Below are 22204 nucleotides of genomic sequence, written 5' to 3'. Positions count from 1 at the left end.
CTTTGGTCCTGGATTGGCTGCTTGCAAGGCAAACGTCGCTGTGCTATCTCTCTGGGCCTGGGTTGACTGCATTTAAGGCAAGCACCCTACCTGCTGTATTATCTCTCTAGCCCCAAATGTCCTGAACCAACTGTGAGGTCCTTACACGGAAAGGCACAAATGCATTGATGCCATTTTGTAACTGTCCTATAGCTGTGTCAAGGGACTTGGCAAGGAAAAAAAATTTTTTTTTTTTTTTTGGTTTTTGGGCCACACCCGGTAACGCTCAGGGGTTACTCCTGGCTATGTGCTCAGAAGTTGCTCCTGGCTTGGGGGACCATATGGGACACCGGGGGATCAAACCGCAGTCCGTCCAAGGCTAGCGCAGGCAAGGCAGGCATCTTACCTTTAGCGCCACTGCCCGGCCCCAGGAAAAAATTTTTAAAAAAGAATATAAAAAGGGGGGCCGGAGAGATAGCATGGAGGTAAGGCGTTTGCCTTTCATGCAGGAGGTCATCGGTTCGAATCCCGGCGCTCCATATGGTCCCCTGTGCCTGCCAGGAGCAATTTCTGAGCCTGGAGCCAGGAATAACCCCTGAGCACTGCCAGGTGTGACCCAAAAAACCACAAAAAAAAAAAAAAAAAAGAATATAAAAAGGGAATAACTGAGGTAATATGTATAAGGTACTTAAAGCAATATCTGACACATAACAATAGTATTACATCGTTTTATTATTAATTTTTTATCAGCTGTATGGTTGAGAAAGTTATTGAGGTATAACTGGTCAGTTTTTATAAATGTTAATAACAGTTTTTGAAATAAGACTTCAAAAGTTACACTATATCAAATTTATTTCACCTTCCTTCCTTCCTTCCTTCCTTCCTTCCTTCCTTCCTTCCTTCCTTCCTTCCTTCCTTCCTTCCTTCCTTCCTTCCTTCCTTCCTCCCTCCCTCCCTCCCTCCCTCCCTCCCTCCCTCCCTCCCTCCCTCCCTCCTTCCTTCCTTCCTTCCTTCCTTCCTTATTTATTTATTTTTGGTTTTGGGTCACACCTGGCGGCACTCAGGGTTACTCCTGGTTCTATGTTTAGAAACTGCTTATGGCAGGCTATCGGGCCATATGGGATGTTGGGGATCCGGTCTTAAGTCGGCTGCATGCAATGCAAGTGCCCTAAGGCTGTGCTATTGCTCCAGCCCCCTATATCAAATTTAAAAGATGATTTTAGACCTGTTATTTAATTTTAGCAGTTGAATAATAGGAAAATAGTTTTAAAGGTTATTTGCTTACTTTTAACAAAATGTTGAAAGGAATACCTGGGCAAACATTATCTAATCATTATTAGATCATTAGAAAGGATTGAAATGTGAGCACACATGTAAACATGTACACACATGTTTGTATGTAAGTAAACAAATATAATGGGTGTGTTTATACATAGGTAGATGAAGATCTGCCTATATTCATAAATGTATTGCTTTAACTTTTGTACTTCTCTTTTTTCCTTCAATCCATGCATGCATTATTAGTCTGTCCACCATCCATCCATCCATCCATCCATCCACCCACCCACCCACCCCCACCCTCCATCTATTTCCTCCCCATCTATCCATCCATCCATCTATCCATCCATCCATCCATCCATCCATCCATCCATCCATCCATCCATCCATCCATCCATCCATCCATCCATCCATCCATCTACCCATCCACTAATTTTTCTTTTCTTTTTTGGGGGGGGGGCACACCCGGTGACTCTCAGGGGTTACTCCTGGTTTTGTGCTCAGAAATCACTCCTGGCTTGGGGGACCATATGGGACGCCAGGGGATCGAACCACGGTTCATCCTAGGTTAACTCATGCAAGGCAAAGCCCTTTCAGCCCCATCCACTCTTTTTTCATAGTGTTTTCCTCTTCTTTCATCAAGCATTGCTGGATAGTGCCTACATCTAAGAAGAGGACAGCTTTAAATCTTAATCGCCTCACTGTGGGGTTCTTTGAAATCTTTTAAGTTGTTTCCAGGGTTGCTTAAAAAATTTGTGTCACAAAGAACTGTGATCATAGTAACTCAGCAGGGAACATTGCTAACATCTAGTTCATCCATAGGTGGGCTGTTAAGATCTAGTTTTCTTTTTCTTTTGCTAGAAAGTGCTTTGTTTGTGATTCAGAAAGAAATTTGTATTCTGATGGATTTTGTTTGTAGAATGCTATGGAATTTGATATTTAATATTAGTTTAGATAAGTTAAAATTATAGGATACTCAAATGCACATGCACAAAGATTAAATAGAAAAACACTTCACATTATTCTATAAATACCATGGGTTGAATTGTTTGGAAACATTGTGGTGGTTAGGAAGCTCCTCGTATGTATCACAAAAATGAATGAACTACACAATATGTGAATAAAGGAATACTATTTTTTTATGCTATAACTTTTGACATCTTTAATGGTATTTATCATTATTTTCAGAGGACAAAAGCTAAATTGCTTTTCAGCCCTCTAAAAAACTTACTTATCAGGGCCTGGAGAGATAGCACAGCGGCGTTTGCCTTGCAAGCAGCCGATCCAGGACCAAAGGTGGTTGGTTCGAATCCCGGTGTCCCATATGGTCCTCGTGCCTGCCAGGAGCTACTTCTGAGCAGACAGCCAGGAGTAACCCCTGAGCACCGCCGGGTGTGGCCCCAAAACAAAACAAAACAAAATTTATCTATTATATATGATAAAATTTTACTTTTGTCTGGAAGTTTTTCTTTTATGCTAAAAAAGCATTTTTATACTCATAAAGTGAGATGAAAACCTTGAAAGTTTTTCTGAGATGATTAAACAGCATAACTTAGTAATGTTTGGGATTAATTAATGATTATAATGTTTAGGAACTTACACTTTTTTAAATAGAATTTTTCTTTATATTTAGAGTACACAAACTTTTATATCTTAGAAGTTACACTGTTCCTATTGTACTTTCTTAATGTTCTTAATCATGTAGTTGTTTTTTATTTTTTCATTGGTTTTAAGTCATATCCAGCAGTGCTTAGGGACTATTCTTTCTTCTGTGCTCAGGAGTGACCTCTGGCAGTGCTGTAGGGTACCAAATACAGTGGTAGGGATTGAATCAGGGTAGGTAAAATGCAAAGCAAATGTCTTAATGTAATTAATGTATTATCTTTTTAGCCTTGCCAGTAGTAATTTTTATAGAGTTGTAGTCGACATATAGCATTATCTTAATTTTAGTTGTATACAATAATAGTTAAATAATTAGAAGACATTATGAAATGGTGACAGCCTAAGCATAATTAACAGTTACTGGGGAAGCCCTGAGAGAGTTCAAAGGACCAAATGTATGCATATAATGTGGGAGGCCCAGGTTGGATCTCTAGCACCATATAGCCTCTTGCTCACTACCAACAGTGATTCTTGAGTGTTGCCAGATATAGTCCCAAGGCTCTCCCATTCCCCAACAAGATCATCTTACAAAGTGATAATTTAAAGAATTTTAACTAATGACCACCAGACTGGTTTCTTTTTCATTTCTTTTCTTTCTTTCTTTTTTTTTTTTTTTGTATTTTTTTATTTTTTGGGTCACAACTGGCAGTGCTCAGGAGTTACTTCTGGCTCTGTGCTCAGAGTTGCTCCTGGCATGGGGGACCATATGGGATGCTGGGATTCAAACCACCATCCGTCCTGGATAGGCTGCTTGCAAGGCAAGTGCCCTACCGCTGCACAATCTGTCCAGCCCCCAAACTGTTTATTATAAAATATTTTAATCTGCTAAAGAGCTTGAAAACAGCTTATTAATTATTTTGATTGATTAAATATGATATTATTGAGTCAAATTAATGCTTTTCTCATTATATCTCTTTTAAAAAATATTTGCAGGAGAGGATTGCTCACAATTTATATGGCCAATTTGGTAAGTAATTTTTTTTTTCTTTGGGGTTTGAATACAGAGTCTTATATGTACAAGGCAAGTATTCTGCTGTTGAACTAAATCCCTAGGCCCAGTCCTTTTACTTTTTTTAAAAAAAATTCCTTTAAGGACTGACTGGAGACATAGCTTAAGTGGTTGAATATATGTCTAGCTTGAGCAAGCCTTGATTTCTGTCTTGGTATTCTATCTTCTTTACCCCTACACCACCAGATATGGCCCCTGCTAAAAAATATCTGGCTCTACACAACCAAATCAACAAAACTTACCTAAGTTAAGATAATTTTTATTCTGTTTTAATGGGTAAATGTAAATGTTTAAAAGAAACTTGAGAGATGATATGTTCTTATATAAAATTATTTGATTTTTACTTCAGGTAAAAATTACTTCTGTTCTATATGATTTTGTTTTCTTTAGACTTATATCTTTATGATATAATCTGTACCTATTATTTGCATTTCTATCTTTTTTGGGGAGTGGTGTAAACACTGCAGTGCTCAGGGCTTACTCCTGACTGTTCAGGGATCACTCCTGGTAAATGTTAGGGGACAATATGGGATGCTACGAATTACATTACATTACATTACAGCTTCATACAAGGCAAGGCAAGTACCCTACCCATCGAATTATTACTATGGCCAGTGTTTTTATATATCTTAAATTTTATTTAATATTCTGCTGTTATTACTATTTCTTACAGGGAATAATGAGCTTTATATTGTATATTGTCAGACAGCACCAATTCTAGCTTTCAATTTATGTTTTTGGGAAACACAGAGCTATGCTTAGAACTTACTCTTCTGTTTGGGGATCCCTTTTGGCAGTGCTTGCATCATATTGCAGTGCCAGTGATTGAATTTTGGTTGTCTATGTTCAAAGCAAGTGCCTTAATCCCTGTGCTATCTCTTTTGCCCCCATTTTTTATGTAGTTAGTTCCTAAGCTTCCATATTTCTAAAATGATAGAAATAAAATTGATGTTGAGTATGATATTCTTTGTGGTAAATAAGCAATATTTTATGAATTTATTGCCAAATTCATATTTTAAGATCATATTTATATGACATAAATGTTTATAGTTTAACATAAATGATGAGAATCATTATAGTCTTCAACAAAGAAATTATGAGATAGTTTGCTAACATTCTTTAATAGGAGGATATATTCTATTATTATGTTTAACAGTTCATTTCATTTGATAACATTTAAGATTTTCCTGCGCTTTGTGTGAGAGAGAGAAAAAGAGACTTTGTTCTAGTTTGGTGACTAGTAAAAGTCATAGTATAAATATTATTTGAAAAAATTGAAACTACTATAAAGCACTTTCTATAGTACTATAAAGTACTAAAAGATTGAAATACGGTAATTGAAATTGTAGTATTGCTGGAACTATAACAACATCAAATAGTTCTGTGTGAGATGTGTTGTTCGTTTGGTCAAAGAATAGTTATCCTAATGTTTTTATACAGATAATGTTGATTGTTGAGCATCTGAACAAAGATGAATATATGATAAAAAACTTAAAGCATCTTTAATTACAATAAGATGGAAACCATATGACATCACAGAAATTGGGACTATTTTTTTTTTTTTTACCTGAGAAAATCCCTTCACATTAGTCTTGAAATTCATTTCTTTACTTAATAAAGAGGTCAGGGACCTTTTTTTTTCACTTTATTATTGTATAATGAGAGCCTCAATTTGGTTTATATATAGTAGGTATTTTATAAATACATGCTAATAGTTTAGGGAGGCAACATAGGGCAGTAGTGGAGGGTCATGTGCATTTGTACAATAACAGATATATCAATACTATGAACATTGCAGCCATATTACATAAACTATAATTAGGTGCCAGAGATGTAGATATTTGGTTGTTGTTAGGCCTGGCATATGTGAGACCCTACGTTTGATGCTTAGTATTACAAAACAACAAAATCTCAGAAACTCCTTTTCTCCTTCCTTTCCCAATGATAACAATTATTTAGGTGAGTTTAGATTTTAAGGCTGAATATTTTATTTTATTTTAAATTATTTTTATTTTAAAGTTGCGCTTTGAAGAATTCCTAAAGATACTTGTTGGAGGGGCCGGAGCAGTGGCGCAAGCGGTAGGGGTTTGCCTTGCATGTGCTAACCTAGGACGGACTGGAGTCCCTTATGGTCCCCCAAGCCAGGAGCAATTTCTGAGTGCATAGCTAGGAGTAACCCCTGAGTGTTACCGGGTGTGGCCCCAAAAGCAGAAAACAAAGTAAAGATACTTGTTGGAAAGTTTTATCATTCTGTTTTAACTTTTTAGGCTATCTTTTTTTTTTAGTTCACTTTTATTGGTGCCAGGGATCAAATCCAGTTTCTCATCTTTTTATTATTTCACTGGCTTTCAAATCTCTCTCTCTCTCTCTCTCTCTCTCTCTCTCTCTCTCTCTCTCTCTCACTCTCTCACTCTCTTTCACACACACCTCTACCAGCATAAAGCACAGTGACTAGCACAAGGTACAGAAAAATGTTAAATGCTATAGAAATGAAATGAATTGTTAAACGCAATTTTAAACTATATCCCCTTTTTATCAAGTGAACCCAATATCATTCCTATTCACTTGGGATGTAGACATTTTTATTGTGGCAAAATAGTTTGATCAGGACTCAGTCTGTCATCAGATTATTAGTTTTGTTTTTTTCTGTAGTTAATATCTTGCCTTTCTTTCTTTTCTTTCTTTCTTTCTTTCTTTCTTTCTTTCTTTCTTTCTTTCTTTCTTTCTTTCTTTCTTTCTTTCTTTCTTTCTTTCTTTCTTTCTTTCTTTCTTTCTTTCTTTCTTTCTTTCTTTCTTTCTTTCTTTCTTTCTTTCTTTCTTTCTTTCTTTCTTTCTTTCTCTCTTTCTTTCTTTCTTTTCTTTCTCTCTTTCTTTCTCTCTTTCTTTCTTTCTTTCTCTCTCTCTCTCCCTTCCTTCCTTCCTTCCTTCCTTCCTTCCTTCCTTCCTTCCTTCCTTCCTTCCTTCCTTCCTTCCTTCCTTCCTTCCTTCCTTCCTTCCTTCCTCCCTTCCTCCTTTCCTCCCTCCTTCCCTCCCTCCCTCCTTCCCTCCCTCCCTCCCTTCTTCCTTCCTTCCTTCCTTCCTTCCTTCCTTCCTTCCTTCCTTCCTTCCTTCCTTCCTTCCTTCCTTCCTTCCTTCCTTCCTTCCTTCCTTCCTTCCTTCCTTCCTTCCTTCCTTCCTTTTTTATTTTTGCATCTTGAGTCTTACCATATCTATAATTCTGTTTTCTGGGACTAATTTTTCTCTGACCCTTCCTTAATTACTATTTCAATTTTCTAGATATTTCCCCCCTCTGTGCTGAATTATGTCTTACTCTCATATTAGTCTTGAAGTTCACACATGGCTTTACCCAGTTCCTATTTTACTGAAAATATACATAGACCCATTTATTCTTTTATTCCACAAACTTTCTTTGTTGACCTCAGTCTAGGTCAAATTGGGTGTTGGAGGCGCTAGAATTAGATACAAAATAAAAATCTTGATTGCAAGGAGTCCAAAGAGTACCAAACAAAATAAACTGAAACAAAACAACAGCAAGACACATAGTAATCAAAATGTTAAAATTAAAACACAAACAGATACTACTTAATGCAGCAAGAGAGAATCTTTCTTAAAACCTCTGAAATTAACATTACACTATTACCCAAAGCAGACAGAGACATTTTTAGAAAAGATAATTTCAGACTAATCTCATATGAGCATCAATGCCAAAATCCTTAACAGAATAGTAGCTAATTGAATCCAATAACAAATGAAAAAAATATACCACTTTTATGTGGGATTCATATCAGGGATGCAAAGATGTGTCCAGCTATGTGAATCAATCCACATTAGTAAAAGAAAAAATAAGGATAAGAAGATCATTTGATTCAATGTAGAGAAAGCTTCTTCATCCATTTATGATAAAAATCCTAATGAAATTGGAGGGGAGGGATCTTTCTTCAAGATAGTGTGGGCCATCTAGAATAAACCCACAGCCAGTATCTTTTTTTTTTTTTTTTTTTGGTTTTTGGGCCACACCCTGTGACGCTCAGGGGTTACTCCTGGCTATGCGCTCAGAAGTTGCTCCTGGCTTCTTGGGGGACCATATGGGACGCCGGGGGATCGAACCGCGGTCCGTCCTAGGCTAGCGCAGGCAAGGCAGGCACCTTACCTCCAGCACCACCGCCCGGCCCCTGCCAGTATCTTTTTTAAAATAATATTTAATATCATTATTTAAAGACCACATATTACGTATTTGCTTATAATACATTTGTTTCTGCTACTCATGATCCAGCGCCAGTAATTCCCAATGTCAATCTTATTTAGAAATGTATTCTAAACCTATAGGAATTAAAACAGGCTGGTACTATAATACACAAAGGCGCTCTGATCTGTAGGTCTGAATTGAATCCCTAGTGACAAAACCACACACACACACACATGTGTGTGTGTTTGTGTGTGTGTGTGTGTGTGTGTGTATGTGTGTATATGTATGTTTTGATAAAGGACCTGACATAGTGAAGATAACTTCTTCAAGAAATGGTGCTGGAAAAACTGAATAACTGCATGTAAGAATTTAAAATTTGGTCCATATCTCACACCTTATGCAAAAGTTAGTTCAAAGTGGATCAAATACCTAGATATCCAATGAGAACAGGTTTTGAAGATGTGGTATACACATACACAGTGGAATACTTTGCACCTTTAAGGAACATTGAAATTTGCTGCAACCTGGTTGGAAGATAACATGTTGCAAGATAACATGTTTTGCTCAGTAAGCCAGAAAAAAACAAACAAACAAATACTGGTTGATCTCCCTTATCTGTGGTAAACAAAATAGTAGCTGTATTAGGAAATGTAATATAGTAATCGATGATGTGTACATCACCCTTGACTCTACAGCTTGAGTAGGAAAAGTGAGAGAAGAAAAGAAATTAGGTGGGAAGGAAATATATGAGAAAAGTAAGTGGTCTAGGTGTCTTATATTGGGGATGTGTGAGAGTGATATAACCATATATCCAAATCACAGACTCACTCAATAACATTGAAAATGAGATCTAGGCTGAATCCATGGAATTTTGATATTCCTGCCAAGATGGCAGGGGGATTAGTGAGGGCCATTGGTTGGAAGGGTGGGTGGGAGATGGTGGTTTGGGATCACTGGTTATGGAATTTGACACTTTCGTGTGGTTGGTTGAAATATTATATGCAAAAATACTCAACTGTTAATAACTTTGTAAGCCATGATTCTTTATTTAAATTAAAAATTAGACTATGAAATATCAAGCTCGTTTCCTACTCCCATTGGTTCACAGATATAAAATATAAAGACCTCAGAAGTTGGGTCAATAATTTGAGTGGGTATCTGCATTGCCGCTGCACCCCCACCCCCGGGATAAAAAAAAAGCAAAAAACAAACCAACAATTTTGTTTCTTTTTTGAAATATATAAGAAGTTAAAATATGGAAGATATGCTCTGTATTGCATATTGTCAAGAAAATATATCTCAAAACAATGATGGGATATAGAACTTTCATATGACTGAGCAATTTCACTCTGGGCATCTAAATTCTGTTCAGAAAAGACATTTGTAAGTTCATCTATTAACTATTCACAGTATTAATCTGTTAGCTATTCACAATAGCTAAAATATTGAAACAACCTAAGTTTCTAAGGAAAGGTGACTGGATTAAGAAAATATAGTACATATATGCAATGGACTACTATTGTGCTGTAAGGAAATATAAAATTATGAAATTTGATGCTACGTGAATGGAGCTGAAGAATACCATGCTGACTGAAGTTATTTAGGAGAGATACAGAGTATGATTTCTGTCATATGTGGGATATTAAGAATCCTTGTAGGGGAATAATAAATGCCCAGTGGCAACCCAAACTGAGAAGGTCTTTTCAATAGGAAGCTTTCCAAGAGTGGGAGGGATATTGGGAAGTATGGTGGAGGGAAGTGGGCACTTGGGTGTAGTCGTTGGTGCTAGAAATTTTTCATTTATGAAACCCTACTAATTTTGTAAACTATGGTGTCCAAAATAAAATACATAGATCACTGGTGATGATGCAAAACATAATTATAAAAAGGTCTAGAAAAAGAAAATCAGGAGAAAAGCTTATGATCTTAGTTTTCACATTGAGTTTACATATGACATTAAATGAATAAAAAAACAGATAAATGAGACTTAGAAAAATTAAAACCTTTTGATATGAGAATTACACTGTACAAAAACAATTTTCTAGTAAGTTTTATATAAATTATTTTTTCTTTTTAATTTTTATTTTGACCAAAGTAGATTACAAATCTTTCACAGTAATTTTTTAGGTACATAGTAACATTGAATCAGGGGCCTTCTCACCACCAATGCTGTCCTTCTTCCACCCGTTCCCAGCATGCATCCCATATCCCCCACCTTTACCCCCCGGGTTGTTAGTATAAGTGGTCCCCTTTGTGTCTAGCATGTTGTAGATTGGATGTCGATTCTGTTGTCCTTGGCTTTAGATTTGGTGTTAATTCTGATTATTTTTAAATTTCTACTTAATGTTCATATGAATTTTATATAAATTTTATCATAATTTTGTGGTCTTGCTCTGTGGTAGGTAACTATTATAAATATTATATTTATAATTTATATAATATAAATATATATGTAATATGTTATATTTAAATATTTTAGAAATATTATAAACTAGTATATTACCATTTTACAACTGGGATGATTGAAGCATAGAAGTAACACAGTTTGACCAATATCATACAACATCCTGTTGATGTGTTTGATTTTATACAGCAAAGTTAAATCCCCATGTCTATCAGAGATGAATGGACAAAGAATTGTGGTATATTTGGATATCATATAATAACTACTCAGCATTAAGAAAGACGAAATTCTACCTTTAGCTACGATTTGGATGAATATAGAGGGTGCCAACTGAAATAAGTCATAGGAAGACAGAGGGAGATTGAGAAATAGCACTTGATCATGAAAATGCCTAGACAATGGAAAATAAACCCTGGTACTCTGACAACAGAATTGAAATAACCAAGAGAGTGAGGGAATCGGGGAGCAGGAAAGGAAGAAGTGATATAAGTTGTTGTTGGATTTTTGCTATAGCTTGTTGTTGGATATAAGTCTTTGTTGTATTTTTGGTACATTGGTGGTGAGGTGGTATACAACTTTGGTGCACAGCACCAAGAGTACAAATATTTGTTATGAATCAGTATCAATTAAAAAAAGGGAGTTCTGTCAGAAGAAGAAAGCAAAAGAGTGGGGCAGGTATACTAATATTAAAGGTCTGAGAATATCAGAATATTTAGCAAAGTTGAAAAGAACATCAGTTAAAAAAATTGGAAGTGGAGCTGGGAGAGTAAATTAGTTAAGGCATTCGCCTTGCATATTACCTACCTAGATCCTGACACTGAATGTGGTTCTCCAAGCACTTCCAAGAGTGATTCCTATATACAGATCTAGGAGTGTTTCCTGAGCATTGCTGGGTTGTACAAACCTCTCCTAACAACAACAACAAAAGAATACATAATAAAAAAGAAGTCTACTTAATAAAATAGAAGGCAATGACTTCTTCAAATGTGAACATGATAATCAGTGAAAACCAAAACTGTCACAGGAAGCTAATTTTCCAATTACATTTCACACAAACGGAGAGCTCCAATTTTTTTTTTATCATTTTTTATTTTATTTTATTTTTGGTTTTTGGGCCACACCTGGCAGTGCTCAGGGGTTTCTCCTGGCTCTACGCTCAGAAATCCCTCCTGGCAGGCTCAGAGGACCATATGGGATGCCGGGATTCGAACCATAGACCTTCTGCATTACGAAGCAAATGCGCTACCTCCGTGCCATCTCTCCCCCCCCCCTTTTTTTTAATCATTTTTAAAATAAGTTTTTAAGTACATGCAGAAGCCACTTCAGTGAAATCGGGGAAAAATATGACATGTTGAGAAGTTTAGCAATGGACTCAAAGAACAAGCAAATTTTAGTTTTAGCATAGTTTATTCTAGAATATAGCTTTAAAGTAGCTCTAACTATCTGACTGTAGCTATAGTACAATGAGTTGAGCTTTGTATACAATTGAACTTGGTTTGAGTATCCTATATGTTCCCTTGATCCTGCCAAAGTGATTCCTGAGTGCAGAGTCAGGACTAAACCCTGAGTACTGCCAGGTGTGGTCTCCTCAAAAAACAAACAGGCAAACAGCGATAGCTGAGCATTTAATTCCTGTGTATGATTTGTTACCAGTTAAGAAAAATTGTAAGTTATGAGGTAATCACAAAGCAAAAACTTAAGTTGACAGTGGGCACTGCTGAAGGGATTGATGTTAGATCATTGTATACCTAAATCCCAATCATGACTAACTTTGTGATTTTCATGGTAGCTAAATAAAAGTTAGAAGATAATTCATACCAAAACTATCAAAACCTATAAGTGATATGCAAAAATATATAGAGAAATTAAGAAAAAACCCAAACAATATAGAATATCATTAATTCAGGAAGGAAGACAGCAAGATGTATATATAGAAACATGAAAACTGCAAAAGATCCTGGGCTAAAAAGATAGTAAAGTCATTGCCTGTTAATAACTGCTTAAAATATAGATGTATTAAATTCCACTATCAAAATCCAGGAAGTGGGCCAGAAATGTGCCTTGCTTGTGTGATTTGATTTATATTTGATTCTTCGCACCACATGGATCCTTAGTGGTGCTAGGTATTGCCGTGATGAGCGCTCAGTAACCTATTCCTACTACAACAATGACAAAACAGCATTAAAACAAAAGATACAGAGTGGTGGAATCAGTGAATATTATAATTCAATTATATATAGCCATTAGGACTTTCAGAATGAATGGAATTTCAAAGAAAACAGATGGAAATAGAATACAGCTAGTTGTAACCACACAAATACTACAGACTTAAGGGAGAAATTGACCATATAACCATATAATTATGGATTATATCACTATTCGAACCACCTTTGAAGCTTTTAAATTGTGCAATTTAGTGAATTAGTTGTAACTGAAAAATTTTTTTGCCACAACCTGTGGTGCCCAGGGATTACTTTTGGCTCTGAGCTCAGTAATCAATCCTGGTGGAGTACTGGGAAATCAAACCCAGGTTGACCATATGCAAAACAAGCACTCTTCCTGCTCTATGACTGCTCTGGCTGTAACACTACAATTTTAAAATAATTTTTTAAATCATCTAGCTGATATTAGGTAGGTAGTTAAATTTAGAAATGTTCAGAATTCACAACAAACTGTAAAGTGGAGACCAGTTACACTAGTATTCTGGGGGGTAAAGGAGGGAGATATGGAATACATGCTGAGAACAGGGGTGGAGGGAGGACAATACTGGTGGTGGGAATGCTCTTCATTCATTGTCACTATGTACCATAAATAATTCTGTGAAAGACTTGTATTATATTTCGATCACAATAAAAATTTATTAAAAAATGTTCAGAATTCTCTCTTTTTTTTTTTTTTGGTTTTTGGGCCACACCCAGCAGTGCTCAGGGGTTACTCCTGGCTGCTCAGAAATAGCTCCTGGCAGGCACGGGGGACCATATGGGACACCGGGATTCGAACCAACCACCTTAGGTCCTGGATCGGCTGCTTGCAAGGCAAACGCTGCTGTGCTATCTCTCCGGGCCCTCAGAATTCTTTTTTTTTTTTATTGTTAAATTATCTTTATTTAAACACTGTGATTACAAACATGATTGCAGTTGTATGATTACAGTCATGTAAAGAACACCCCCTTCACTAGTGCAAGATTCCCACCAGAATTCTAATATCTTCATGATTTAGCTTTTGGGGGAATATTTTAAAGAGGCTTCATTTGAAATCAAAATGTTCTCTTTTATTCATTTAATTTTTACAAAATAAGGATCATACATGATGGTGTTTGCATAAAGATCACTCCCAGTGCTCCAGGCTTAGGTAAAGTGCTTATGGGGTGGGGTACAGGTCCAAAATGTTGGTAGTAGGGTTAGGTTTACTGGCAGCCATACATGAGATGGAATTCAGGCCTCAAATATGTTTGATAATATGTTTTCCCTCCTGAATTTTCTTCTCAATTCCTTAGTTTTCATTTTTAAAACTGACTGGAGAGTTAGCTCTGAGGGCTGAGTGCAAGGTTTGTAAGCAAACATGCAGGAAGTGTGGGTTTGATCTCTAGTACTATATGGTCTTTCAAGCAGTACCAGAATAGCCACTGGATGTGTCCCTTCCAGAAAGTTTTATACATGTAGTAGTTTAATAAAACAAAGAAAAAAAGAGTACAGCCTGTAATATTTAAATTTGTATTACTTAAATTTGATGGGGCCGGAGAGATAGTATGATAGGTAAGCTGTTTGACTTGCTTGCAGCAGACCTGTATTTGATCCCTGGCATCCCTTATGGCCATTTGACTCCTGCTGGAAATAATTCCTAAAAGCAAAGCTGGTATGGTCTCAAATTGCAAAGCCAGGAGTGAGACCTCAGCACAGCCTGGTGTAGCCCCCAAACCCCCCAAAAATAAGTAAATTTGTTATTGAATAAATTATTTAATGAAATTTAATCTAAATATATTTAGGAAACAGTCTTAATTTACTTAATATTTAATAGATGTATATAACACATTGTCATAATTTATGTAACAAATCATGGTTTATTGGACATAGCAAAATTAGATACTCTTGATTTGCTTAAAGATGTAAAATAATCTTATAAAAACTTTTAATCTGAACAAGATCGATTAAGATTGACTCTGTAGCTTATATCTCTCTATGGTCAATGTACTTGTGAATGGGTGTTTTGTAGTTTTCAGTTCTGTACTGTAGACCTGGTTTGAAATGTATAGTTCTACATTATTTTTGATGTTACATTGATAGAATTTATCAGGATAAATATTAGTCTATAAACATTTATTTTGTGTTTAATCTTAGAAAACAGTGATATTAAAGTCTGTGCTTTTCTAACATATGTCTTCAATTTTCTTTTTAATCAGAATGTGGAAGTCATTATTTTGACATCTGAAAGCTGAGGTAGCAATAAAAAGTTATCACGACCAGGACAGCAGACACAGTTTATTTTGTGTTTATTACTGGGTGGCCTTCTTGAAACTTTCTTCAACTTAATTGATTCCAGATATTACAGGATATACTTACATGATCACTTTTTAAGTGATGGCATTTAAGTTCAACTGCCCTAATAGTTTAGATTAATAATTAACATCTATTAATATTTATTACAAATATATAAGCATATGTACATTGACATATTCATTATATATAGATGTGTGACAACTTATCAAAAATACTTGAAAAATGAAATGGTGTAACTACAATTAGTATCTGAAATGGGAATGTTGGTAAAAAAGAATTTCAGCTTTCCTGCTATTTGAGTGTTTGTGTGTATATAGTGAGGTATATACTAAAATAATTTTTAACCTCAGTTAAAATTTATTAATTTATATAAAGAACTTAATTTTTTGTAGGTTATATGTTTTTTTGAATATCTAGTAGTACTTAGGGTCAAGTCCTGGCTTTTTCTTGGGGACGATTGACTATATTTGGAAAACTGTGTGTTGCTGAGTATTGAATCTGAACCTGTGTCCTTTTAAGTACCATATTTTTCGCTCTAAAGATGCACCTGATCATAAGACACACATAGTGTTTGGATTCTCTCCTTCCCTGCACTCAGTCTTCAGCTCCCAGTGGCATTTGCTCCATAAGACACATTTTTTGAGGGAAAAAGTATGTCTTTTTGTTTTTGTTTTTGTTTTTGAGTCACACCCAGCAATTCTCAGGGGTTACTCTTGACTGTACGCTCAGAAATCGCTCCTGGCAGGCTTAGGGGACCATATGGGATGCTTGGATTCAAACTATCATCCTTCTGCATGCAAGGCAAATGTATTACCTCCATGCTATCTCTCTGGCCCCTCAAAAAGTATGTCTTATGGTATGAAAACTATGTGCACAATTTTTTGAGCTATATCTCTATTCCCTAGAGTAAAATAAGTTATTAAAGCAAATTAGCTTATAATGAGAACACTGAAATGTACAGTTTTATATAGAATTTTTAATTTGTTTTAAACAAATATTAATTTCTATAGCCAGCAAATACATTTAGACTTCTCACATGTTCCTTACATTGTGCAAAACAATGATGGGAAATATTGGGAAAACAATGACCAACAAAACTTAGTTTCTGTCCTCTTGAAACTTAGTTTTAATATTGTGTAACTATTTATTGTAGACACACTACAATTTGATGTCATAAATACTATTGTAGGAATAAGAAGCAGGGCAGATCAACTCTTGGGAATAAGGAAATTTTTGTGGTGGTAACTGCATTTAAAGGGTAATTAAGAAATATCCCAGGTAGGTTATAAATATGACATGGGAATTCTCAGTAAAGGGAGAACTGTATGTAAAAATTTTCTAGTTACAAGTTCTCTGGGAATATTTTTTTATATGCTTATTTTTTGTTCATTTGTTCAGTTTATATTTATTGCACATTTGTGTTTCAGAATCTGTAAAGTGTTGTGCATGTTGTAGCTATCCTTAGAAATAAGGCCATTATAGAATTTTAGTTAGGAAGAACATAAAAGTAATTAAGATTAAAATGGGCTTGGGGCAGGAATGTTAGCACAGCAGTAGGTCGTTTGCCTTGCATGCAGCCTACCCTAGTTGAACCTGGGGTTCCTGACATCCCATATGATCCTCAGAGCCTAACAGGAGGAATTTCTGAATGCAGAGCCTGGAGTAACCCCTGAAGCACCGCTGGGTATGGCCCAAAAACAAACAAAAAAATTAAAATGGGCTTTACAAAACATAACAGTGGTAAATGCAAGATTCAGATAAAACTTGTGTAATATTGAGAAATGCAGTGAAATAGGATTGTATTACAAACTTGTCTAATTATGTAGGGTATTATATACTGAGTCAAGGACTTGAGTGTCTCATTAAAAAATATTTTGTTTTTATTATTTTATTTTGGGTTCCTCTAAAGCCCAGGGACCTACCTAGTGATTTGTACCACTTCCAGTGCTACAAATGTTGTTGTGCTGCTCAGGCCCTGTGTTAGTAGGGATAGCCTGAAGATAACTGTTTAGAGTGCCATGCACGATTAAACTTACTGTTAATCATGTTGAAAGTTTTCTTCAAGATGGAGTATAGGAGGAAGAATTTTTATGACATGGTTAATTAGAGGTTTAAAATAAAGTGTAGGCAGCAGCATATTTCCTTTCCTCTTTTGCTCTGTTGGTGTCATGATTGAAGGTCACACACATGCATGTTTGTGATGGCACATGCCTTGGTTGAGTTGTTTGCTAGGGACATACATCAGGTCTCTTATGTTTACTCATATGGCCATGTGCCTTAGATTCCTTTTTGTGTTTGCTGGGGTAGGGAGTGTGTTAACTTCTCTAGTTGTGCTTTCACTCATTTTTGTTGTGTTGTTTGTATCTGTATTTCCATTATTTAGATGTGGTGCTCTCATAAACCACTGTGGTGTATCCTGAAGACCTCTGTGGTATCATAGTATGCAGAGCTGCCAAGATCATTCTTGGCACCTGCAGGCAGTGCTTGGGATAAAACTCAATACCTCATGCTTGCAGAGCAGCTACACTTGAGTGGCAGTGGCTGCTTAGCCATTTCCTGATCTCCCAAATAAAAAGCTTTATTAGAACTGGCAGTTAAACTGGAAAGAGACTACTGATGATTAATGTACATCTGAACTTTTGAATCATTTCAAAAGTTTCACTTGATTTTTCTTCTTCTTCTTCTTAAGTTTTTTTTTTTTTTTTTTTTGGTTTTTGGGTCACACTCAGTAGCGCTCAGGTGTTACTTCTGGCTCTATGCTCAGAAATCGCTCTTGGCGAGCTCCGGGGACCATATGGGATGCCGGGATTTGAACCACCATCTTTCTGCATGCAAGGCAAATGCCCTACCTCCATACTATTTCTCCAGCCCCTCACTTGATGCTTTTTAAAGGACACCTCTGCTCAATGTTTTATACTTATCTTAATAGTGAAAATTAATAGTCATTTCACCTATTCCATTGTACTCAGCTTCTTCATTTAAACTTGTTACCCAAAAATGAGACGCATCAGACCCTTCTTGGCTAATACCTTTTTGTTTGGTAAGTCTTTTGTCAAGTCCTGATCTATTTTAATTAATTAATTAATTTGTTGGGTGTTTTGGAGCCACACTGGTATGCTCAGGGGTTACTCCTGGCTATGTGCTCAGAAATCATTCCTGGCTTGGGGGATGATATGGGGTGCTGGGAGATCAAATCCCGGTCTGTCCTAGGTTAGCCCATGTAAGGAAAATGCCCTACTGCTTGTGCCACCGCTTCAGACCCAAATTCTGATTTATTTTAAAACTTTAATTAATTCTTTTCATGATAAAGAAATTCTAGGTTTAAATTTATTAGCTTATTTAATTTGTATTGCTTTTACTTCTACCTTTTGTAGTATACATTGACTTTCCTATTAGACATTAGTGCTTAAGGCCAGCCAGAAAGTGTCAATTCTCATTTAATACATGGCATATGTTAATTTATTTTCTGGTTATGGACTTCTGAATTTAGAAATCTCTCCCCTCCCTTTTTCCTTCTTTTCTCCCTTAATTTAGAAGTTTCTTTCTACCTCTGTCCTTCCCTCCCTCCCTCGTCTTTTCCTCCCTCCCTCCCTCCCTTTTATAGCCCTCCTTTTCTGTCTCCCTCCCTCCCTCCCTCCCTCCCTCCCTCCCTCCCTCCCTCCCTCCCTCCCTCCCTCCCTCCCTCCCTCTTTCCCTGTCTGTCTCCCTCCCTGTCTCCCTTCCTTGAAACAAAAGCAATACAAAGAAATATGTTTACATCAGTTTTTTTTGTTTGTTTTTTGGGCCACACCCGGTAGTGCACAGGGGTTACTTATGCTTTTGAGCTCAGAAATCGTTCCTGGCAGGCTCAGAGGACAATATGGGATGCTGGGGATTGAAATTAGATCTGTCCTGGATTATCTGCTTTCAAGGCAAAGGCACTACTATTACTCTATCACTCTGACCCCAAGGATTACATCAAATTTAAAAGCTCTGAACCATGGAAAAAAAAATCACTATAATAGAACAATCCTATTCAGTGGGAGAAAACTTTGTACACAATATATTGAACAAAAATTAATGCCCATCATACACAAGGAGTTAATAAAACCAACACAAGAAAATAAACAGTTGTTTCAGATGTGGGAAAGAAGTAGGTGGTTCATTGTGTATTTGTACCACATCTTTATTCATCTGTCTTTGGATACTTTTTTTTTTTTTTTATTTTGGTTTTTGGGTCACACCCGGCTGCGCTCAGGGTTACTCCTGGCTCTATGCTTAGAAGTCCCTCCTGACAGGCTCGGGGGACCATATGGACTGCTGAGATTCCCACTGAGGTCCATCCTGTGTTGTTCTCTTGTAAGGCAAACACCTTACCGCTGTGCTCTCTGGCCCACTTGGGTTGTTTTTATATAATCTGTTGACAATCGTATTTTAGTGAACATAGGGATGCATACACCTTTCAAGTTATTGTTACTGTATTGGGATACATGCCTAGGGGGGAATTGCTGGATCATAGAGTAGATTTGTTTTTAATATCTGTTTAAAAATCTTCCATATTTTCATCTTATGTCAGTTTATGTTCTCATACACGTACACAGTATATGTAGACTATTTCTCAACATTACATCAATTTATGTTCTCACAATATATAGAGGCTTTTGTATATGAAAACATTTCCATAAGATTATTCTTTGCCTGTTGTCCCACCTTGACCTTCCAGGTGGAGGCGCTATTGAGAGCCGAATAAATAGGTTGGGAACGAGGGTCTTTTGCCAGAGTTTGCTGGCTGGCTCTAGGTGTGTTTTGGAGCTTGCAGCAAGCTGACAAAGGACCCTCCTCGCTCAACCTTTTACCCCTTAATCCTCTTATCTGTGTGGATTATTTGCTGCAAATAAATATTACCAAGATCTCCCCCCAAAAAGGGACAAGAGATTGGGAATCAATTTCTCATTCTGGGAGCTCTTTGCAGATACTCAAACATCAACAAAGGAGTAAACGGGACCTAACAAATGGGGCAACAGAGGCTACTACTTCTGTACACTTTTCCCTAAAACATTTTCTGGTCTTTTTAGTACATCATTTTTTCAGGTCTAAGGTGATATCAGATTGTCCTTTTTATTTACATTCCTCTGGTAATGGGTGATGAACACTTTGTCCATGTGCTTCATAAATGTAGACTCTGTTCTCTACCCTAATCTTCTCCCGTGACACTTTGTGATTTTGTATTAGCAGTTTCCTATTGTATTGTTTTCTTTACTCCTGTCACTTAAAAAATATTTAAATGTACTAAAATTGTTCCATTTTTATTTGTGAAAACATTAGAATTATTTCTTTTTTTTCTTTTTTTTTTTGTTTTTTTTGTTTTTTTTTGTTTTTTGTTTTTTGGGCCACACCCGGTGGTACTCAGGGGTTCCTCCTGGCTGTCTGCTCAGAAATAGCTCCTGGCAGGCACGGGGGACCATATGGGACACCGGGATTCGAACCAACCACCTTTGGTCCTGGATCGGCTGCTTGCAAGGCAAACGCCGCTGTGCTATCTCTCCGGGCCCTAGAATTATTTCTTAATTTTTTTTGAATTTTATTGATCATGATTTAAGTTTTACAGCAAATATTGTCAATGATAGGGTTTCATGAATACAACATTTTAACATCTCTTTCCCCAAAGGGGTGTCATTGTGTCACAGTCTCCTCTCATGCTTCTCATTCTCCTATACCCTCACACACATTTTACTGCCACTGCAAACTTACTTCTGCCAACCGTTTCTTAGATTCAGTTGTTTTTGCCTATTCTTATTTCCCTACTATGCTTCTTTATATCCCGATATGAGAGAGAATAGTCTGCATCTCTCCCTGTCCTTTCAACTGGCCTCGTTCTCCATGATTCCCTTTAGTTTCATTCACAAAGTTGCAAATTGCATGATTTCTTCTTATTTTTTAATCACTAAATAGTATTCCATGGTGAATGCATAGCATAGTTTCTTTAGTCATCTAATTTGGAATACCTGGGTTGTTGCCATATTTTGGCTATTGTAAACTGTGCTGCAATGAGTGATTTTCTTTTTTCTGAATAGAACATTTGGGCCTTTTGGATAGATGTCCAGAAATAGAAATGTGGCTCATATGGAAACTCAATTCTGAGTTATTTTGAGTGGTGTCTATATTGTTTTTCCAAAAGGTTGAATCATTAGATATTTCCACCAGCAGAGGATGAGATAAAGGAACTTTATTACCATCATTTTGCATTACTTATGTATGTAAGTAATTTATTTTATTTTAAATAGTGTGCTTTAAAGCTTCTTGCAAAACTGGTTTCTTGGTTATGAGTTTCCCAAGCTGTACTTAACCATGAAGCTTTGTATTATTCTTTCCAATTGGAATTATAATCTAGTTCTGTAAAATAGTCTTGGTAAGGTATTTACTTCATTGATGGCTTTTTAAATATTTTTGTTGACAATATGTTGTCCATTTTCCCTGGTCCATAGGTTCTAACTTGATATATCTGCTGTGAGCCTTACATTGTTTCCTTTGTATATAAGTTCCGTCTTTGATTTTGCTGTCTTTCTAATTATAGTTTACCTTGCCATAATTTTGTTTTTATTTATTTATTTTTGGTTGGGACTCTTTAAGTCTCTTGATTTTGGATGAATGCAATTTTTAACTATCTTCATGATTTCATTATGTAGTGATTCTTTTTTTTTTTTTTTTTTTGTTTTGTTTTTTTTGGGCCACACCTGGCTATGCTCAGGGGTTACTCCTGGCTGTCTGCTCAGAAATAGCTCCGGCAGGCACGGGGGACCATATGGGACACCGGGATTCGAACCAACCACCTTTGGTCCTGGATCGGCTGTTTGTAAGGCAAACGCCACTGTGCTATCTCTCCGGGCCCTTGTAGTGATTCTTTATTAAATCATTTTCCTGTTCCTCAGGGATTCCAGTGATGCTTAGTTTCTCTCAAGTTTTTCCATAGTTCTCTGATGTGCTATTCAATTTTTTTGTTTTGTTTCAAATTCTGGCTTTAAAAGAAATGTAAGAATTTAATTTTATTTACTGCTTTCTTTTCACTATTTTTATTATATTGATACTTTTTTTTTTTTTTTTTTGGGTCACACCCAGCAGCGTTCAGGGGTTACTCCTGACTCTATGCTCAGAAATCGCTCCTGGCAGGTTCGGGAGACCATATGGGAAGCCAGGATTCGAATCACAATCCT

General features: G+C 36.4%; 1 protein-coding gene across 1 annotated transcript in view; it reads left to right on the top strand.

The window, feature by feature from the left end:
* TMEM135 (transmembrane protein 135) overlaps positions 1-22204 on the top strand; it is a 163869-nt gene that overhangs the window by 20531 nt on the left and 121134 nt on the right. Inside the window, exon 4 of the mRNA XM_049780052.1 lies at positions 3853-3886. Within this exon, the coding sequence (XP_049636009.1) occupies positions 3853-3886 (34 nt within the window). The remainder of the gene's footprint in view (positions 1-3852; positions 3887-22204) is intronic.

Source organism: Suncus etruscus, chromosome 9 (genome assembly GCF_024139225.1).
Source record: "Suncus etruscus isolate mSunEtr1 chromosome 9, mSunEtr1.pri.cur, whole genome shotgun sequence".
In the NCBI taxonomy this organism is placed as follows: domain Eukaryota; kingdom Metazoa; phylum Chordata; class Mammalia; order Eulipotyphla; family Soricidae; genus Suncus; species Suncus etruscus.
Note: the sequence above shows the minus strand (reverse complement) of the source record. Positions and strands in the feature narration are given on the sequence as shown.